The sequence below is a fragment of the Echinops telfairi genome, unplaced genomic scaffold (genome assembly GCF_000313985.2).
Source record: "Echinops telfairi isolate 266 unplaced genomic scaffold, ASM31398v2 ScPeMD7_9;HRSCAF=40, whole genome shotgun sequence".
Taxonomy (NCBI): domain Eukaryota; kingdom Metazoa; phylum Chordata; class Mammalia; order Afrosoricida; family Tenrecidae; genus Echinops; species Echinops telfairi.
In genome coordinates this window covers 84,528,825-84,534,824 of record NW_022103906.1, presented here as the reverse complement: position 1 = coordinate 84,534,824, position 6,000 = coordinate 84,528,825, and the positions used below count along the sequence as shown (strand labels likewise).

The following is a 6,000-nucleotide window of genomic DNA, read 5'->3' as shown; positions in this document are numbered from 1 at the left end:
AAAATTTGAAATATTAAGAGAATTGCCAAAATGTGAAACAGAGATATGAAAGGACACATGCTTTTGAAAACCCAGTGCTGGGGGTCCAGGTCAGCCCAGGGTTGCCACGAAGCTTCCGTGTGTCAAAGAACAGAAAAAACCAAACACCACGATATCCGCAAAGGGCTGGCCACCCAGTGAATCACCGTAAATGAGGTACACCTGTAGATCCAACGATTATGTTTGTGCTCAGGAGAAAGCCCGGTCTTGTCAGGGTGAGGGGCATGGTTGATAACTAAAAGGTTTGGCAGTTCGAACCCACCAGATGCTCCAAGGAAGAAAGATGTCCAAGTGTGCTCCCGTGAAAGTTACCCAAACTCAAAGTCACTGCCATCTCATCCTTCGGACTCCTAGTGACCCCAGAGGACCCTGAAGGACAGCGTAGAACTGCCCTGGTGGGTTTCTGAGACTGCCATTCTTTATAGAGTAGAATGAATGGCTCCTCTTTCTCCCACAGAGAGACTCGTGGCTTCGAGCGTCTGACCTCATGGTTAGCCGTCCGATGTGTAACCACGACACATCTTCTTGGGTCGCGGTGAGTCAGAATCAACTCAAAGCCACACTATGTTGACATTCACTGGCATTTCTTGAATATGTCCTCTGCGGTGCCGGGAAGATGGTGTCAATGAATTGGTCTCAGAAAATCAATAGGAGACTCTCAAAAATTAAGATTTGAGAGCATTAAGTAAAAGGATGCTAACTCGACTGTCTTGTCCAGTTTGAAATAAAAGTCTCAGACGTTTTTATTCTACTCAATACTTGAGGCAAAATTCATGAAGGAATAGGGTTGTCTGAATGGTTTATGAAACCTACAGAAATAAATTTCTAGTGTACTTCGGAGAAGTTTTCTGAAAAAGTTTGAGGGAAAAAATGATAAAGGCATCGAGAGCATGAACTCCGGTGCAGGGATACCATAACCCCACTAGATGGCACTGCTACCCCATGCAAGGTCAACCCCGGGCTTTCAGGTGACTATAAGGGGATCTAAGGCCAGCCCCTCTGACCCTTAGGGGTCAGGTAAATATGAGCAGATTGGAAACTAGAGTTTTGCACAAAGGTTAAAGTCAGAATTTCCTCACCCTCATGCCCTTCAAATCAATGATTAGCCATTGATGAACCTGATGATGTGCTCCTGTTGTCCCTGGGTCAACAACAGCACGATGGTCCCATCCGCCCCCATCCCAGACTGAACTTCCGAGGCAGAACAAAAGGTCAGGGGGAAGGGAGGAGAGAGCCCTTGGGGATGGGCAGACAAGGACAGCACTTGATTCCTGCGGGTTCAGGTCACTGCACACCGGCCACAGCATCGCACCACTCTAGAGGTGGGGGGCTTGGTGAGCAGAGGTGTCGAAGAATGGGTCGGTGGGGGCAGGGCACTCTCCGGTGATCCGTGGGGTGGGGGCAGTGCCTTACTTGGACAACTTGAGATGACGTTTTCCCTTTCCAGCGCCTCCTCTTCTGGAAGACAAGCAGAAAGAACATGGGGGTTTTCTCCGATTTTCCCAGATGGGCTTTAGGGTCCCGCAGGGAGGGCCCACGGTGGGGGTCTTTTTCCCCTTGACCAAAGTTGATCCGTTCCTGGCAATTCATTCCCCACCCCTGTCACTCCCACCATCTCAAGTCTGGAGGAAACTCCCAGTTGGTACTGTCCCCTGTCCCCAGGCCCTGTGGGTGTCCCCACCAGAGGGTGCCCTCCCTCTCACCTGGTACCTATGCCATCTAGTGCCCTGCCACTGGTTTTTGGCCAGCACCCTGAAAGGAACTCCTCGAACTGAATCAATCCCTCCAGTCTCACACTGCCTCAACGCCCGGCTGAGAGGTGGGGGTGAGGGCGCTGCCCCAGTGGGAAAGGATGCCCCCACTCCCAAGCTGGAGCAGTGGACGCTGTCCACGCGCTGTACTTACGGGCCGGGACGCTGCCAGCCAGCAGCAGCAGCAGCAGCAGCAGGAGCGCGGGCCTTGGTGGGCCCATGGCGGACCCGGTGGGTGGGAGGGGCTCCCTCACTCTGGTCTGTGTCTCCCAGAATCAGGGGGTCCAGAGGGGTGGGCGCTCAGTCAAGTCTTTTGTCCAGCAGGCCTGAAGGTGGGACTGGGCCGCCTGTGCCTGAGCTCTATTTATATATGGGCCGGTCCTGACGCCCTGTTTCCAGAGCTGGGAGTGAATTGCAAAAGGTCCAAAGGGCAGGGTCCCTGGCCTGGGCCTGTTTGCTTTTCCACTCAGGGCCTGTCTCCTCAGAGAGATGAGCAAGGGGCTGGGAGAGGGGCTCCCATCAAACTGAGCTTTTCTTTCGATGTGGCCTTTCCCCTAGGGGTTTCAGAAGGTGGGGGCTGGGGCCAGTGGCCTTTGTACCCAAGACGATTTTGCCCTACTCCAAGTGCCTTCTGGAAGATTAGGAACCCCTGGGAAACCGGGACCAAACTGCCTCTCCTCACCTCTCTGACTTGGAAAGCCAGGCCTTTCTGTCTTGATTGAGATCTTTTCTTATTTTATTGTTTTCCATTTTGGGGGACTGTGGTTCGGCGCCGGGCACCCTTAATTCTTATCGGGACTTTGCAGTTGTGGGTTACCTGCCCTGGATTCAGTCAATTGAGAGAAGGGGATTGCAGGAAGTCTGGCCCTCACTGTAGCAAGAGACGGCCATTCTAGCCACAGTGGAAATTAGATGCCCAGACGCTTCAAGAAAGTCCAGAGCAGTGTCTCAGCAGAAGAACAATCTCTCGGGACTTGCTGGCTTGGGCTGAGTGTTCTTGGGGCAACAAGGAGAAGAGACGCCTTTCTTCCAAAGCAGTTGGTTGCCGGGTTTCCTCCAGTGAGGGGAGGCCTGCAAGCAAGGCCGAGCGCTGGGCTTTGTCAGTGGCTCAGGGCCTTTCCCATGAATATTTCCTTCCTTTCGTTCTTTTGTCGGTTCTCTTCTTTTCCTGCCCAGGTAGAGGAAATCAGACATCATATAGGTAAGGACAAGCACAATGCCAAAGGAAGATCCAAGAAGCATTGGTAGCTTCCAAAGGTGATTATTACAGAAGATTCCTGAAAATAGGTCATTGCATAGACCGCTAGAAGGAGGAAGGGATCTACACCAGAATGTTCTTCAGAAGCAAGGGTCGGGCGACTTGGTTTCTTTCGCTTTGCTTCCATCAGCGGGAGAGCATCATCGCTGGAGAAGGCCCAGATGTGTGCGAAAGCAGATGGTCCGTGAGAAAGAGGGAGGCCTTTGGCGAGATGCCTTGACACGGTGGCTACAGCAATGAACTGAAACCCAGCAACGACTGGCCGGCTAGTGAGGGACCAAGTGGCAGTTTGTTTTGCTGAACATAAAGTTTCTAGGAGTCAGAGGGCATTTGATGGCACCAACAACGACATAGGTATTTTAGCAAAACGAAGGGCTGGGCCCCAGACTCCTTCCCACAGGGTCATTGATGAGAGAGTGTTGCCCTGGGATGGGTGTGACCAGTACGTGTCTGAGACTGGTCACGAGCCGAGGAGCCCTCCTTCTGGCTCCGGAGATAAGATGCCTCAGGAGAACGTCGCCAGCAGTCCAAGTAGCATTTGGACAAGTGCTCAGTGTAACTGCTGACCGAGAGCCCAGGAAAGAGTGGGGTTCTGTTATGGAAGCAGCTGAGGAAGGCACAGGAAGTGCTCCTAAGGAAGACGATGGTACAGGACCGTCTGTTGCAGAAGTCGGCTTTGGTTGGTCTAATGTGTTGGCTTTGTTTTCTTTATAAGGTCTATCCAAACCAACCCACCGCCGTCAAGTTTATTCCAACTTTTAGCGACCTTATATAGGAGTCCCGAAGCTATAAATAGAGGAAGCCTCCTTTTTCTCCCTGGGAATGGCTGGTGGATTTCAATGGTCAACTTTTGAATTAGCTAGCAGTCTGCCACTGAACTTACAGTGCCCCCCAGAACTCCTTAACCTTAAGGTATATCCAGAAAAAACAACATTATTGTTTTTTAAAAAATCTTCTAGTTGCATGGCTGATGATTCTAAAAGTGTCATTTCGGAAATGGAAGTTCATGTTCAGGAAGTCATTTTCGAAGCTCTGCACTAGGGTTTCAGTGGCTTCTTCCCCCGAGGTGGGAACTGAGGCTATTACGTCACCTCTTCTCAGCCTGGAAGCTCCGCGGAAACCTGGTCCCCGTGGGTGACCCTGCTGGCATTTGAAACGCCAGTGACACAGCTTCCAGCATCACAGCAACACACCAGCCACCACGGGAGGACACACGGACAGACAAGTGGTGAGACAGTTGTGAGGCTGACCCCAGACGGGATGAGTTTCCTTCTGTGGTACGCGGGCCCACGGTGGGTCTGAGTGGCCTCTGTGGCACCTAACGAAAACAACAAGTCGCATTCAGCACTACTTCTGACATCCTTGAAAGAACCTCCTAGTCCCGATGTGGAAATATGCAAGAGGAAAAGCATTAGAGAGCATGCGTCCTAATCTCTGACCTTGGGCCTCCACACCTCCTTCCTTCCATTCATGCATTTAATTCATGCCTTCATTTCCAAACCTCCTTTGTGGCGGCTAGGAAACCCCTTCGGTGATTAGCTGCTTTTGACTCATAGAAGATGACTCTTGGGAAAGATGGATGTGACGGAGGTGTCAAATCAGGATTGATCACGGCTATTGCTACGTGCCATGATGGGCACGTACAGGACCACGTAGAACAGCCTCACCGGGGTACCTCACCGCGGTCTTTGCTGAGAGCACCGCTCGCTTGTGAGACGTTCTGAAGGCTCTGGAAAAAGTGTCTTCAAACTGCGTTTCTCTCAGCCCCTCCTTGGAGCTGCTTGACGCAGACTGGTTTTCTACAGGACGAGCTGTGGCCAGTCTCTGCCTTACACATCCATTTTAAGGCAAAGGGGGAGCGAGCAAGCCACCGGAATTGGTGACTTTCAGCTTTGCAAACCTAAGTCCAAACTTCCTCTGTCGGGTGACTTTGAAAGCCAGTATTCATTCTACAGTTAGTATCAACAGGGAATCAGTTTTACAAAGTGGGAATCAAAACTTAATCTGAGTATTTGGATGCCGGGAGAAATTGGGGAGTTTTGGATGACCCTGAACGCTCTATTATCACCTCGGAAGGAACACGCCTGTGACGTGGAAGCACGGAGCTCCACTTATGTTCTTTCCCTGATTTCTTTGGACATTCACCACCAGCAGCACAGAACAGGCACGGAGTTTGGGGGTTAACATTGGTACATTCATAGAAATGTAGTAAAAAGTCATTTGTAGGATTCTCTTCAATTACAAAATCCATCAAGGGCCCCGTGTCCCAAGGTATTTGAAGGTAGTATTTGTGCTCACAGAGACCACCTGGACCCCTTTTTCTTGCAGTGGAACATTTTCCAGTTGAGGCTCTTACATACGTTGAGGCCCTTATATATGTTGGGCGTTTCAAAGCCTATTGACCAGGGTCTTGAGGGACTTCAAGAACTCGCCAAGAAACAGGAGATCTGCTAGCATGAGCTTCTAATGGAGCGCAGGCAACTGATGTAAAGGAAACCCACCTGGGCATTAGACTCAAGGAGATCGAGGATTTAACCCTGGTGGGCTTCTTAGGAGATTTGTCACCTTGAGCAAGTGATTTCCCTTCTCTAGGGCCCCGTTTCCTCATCTCTAAGCCAGGGTCAATAAGATCCACATCACAGGAATGGTGGTGAGAATGAAATGAAACAGTTAAGTCAAACACTGAGCACCATGCCCGGCAAATAGAGACATCCAATCAATTGTAGCTGCTACCATGTAATATAAGGAGCCCGGGAAGCATAGTGAGTTACGTGGAACTCCAAGGTCAACAGTTCGAAAGCAGCAGCTGCCGCCTGGGAGAAAGACTAGGCTTTCTACTCCTATGAACAGCTAACAGCCTCAGAACCCCCCAGGGGCAGTTCGAACCTGTCCCACATAGGATATCTGGACGCATCAGAATCAACTCAGTGGCAGTGAGGTTTTGTTTTGTGT

General features: G+C 50.8%; 1 protein-coding gene across 1 annotated transcript in view; it reads right to left on the bottom strand.

The window, feature by feature from the left end:
- Positions 1-2,026, bottom strand: part of APOB (apolipoprotein B) — a 50,271-nt gene extending 48,245 nt beyond the window's left edge. Inside the window, exons 1-2 of the mRNA XM_045286594.1 lie at positions 1,945-2,026; positions 1,453-1,497 (exon numbers count right to left, since the gene is read on the bottom strand). Coding sequence (XP_045142529.1) covers positions 1,453-1,497; positions 1,945-2,011 — 112 coding nt within the window. The 5' untranslated portion in view covers positions 2,012-2,026. The remainder of the gene's footprint in view (positions 1-1,452; positions 1,498-1,944) is intronic.
- Positions 2,027-6,000: the final 3,974 nt, after the last annotated feature.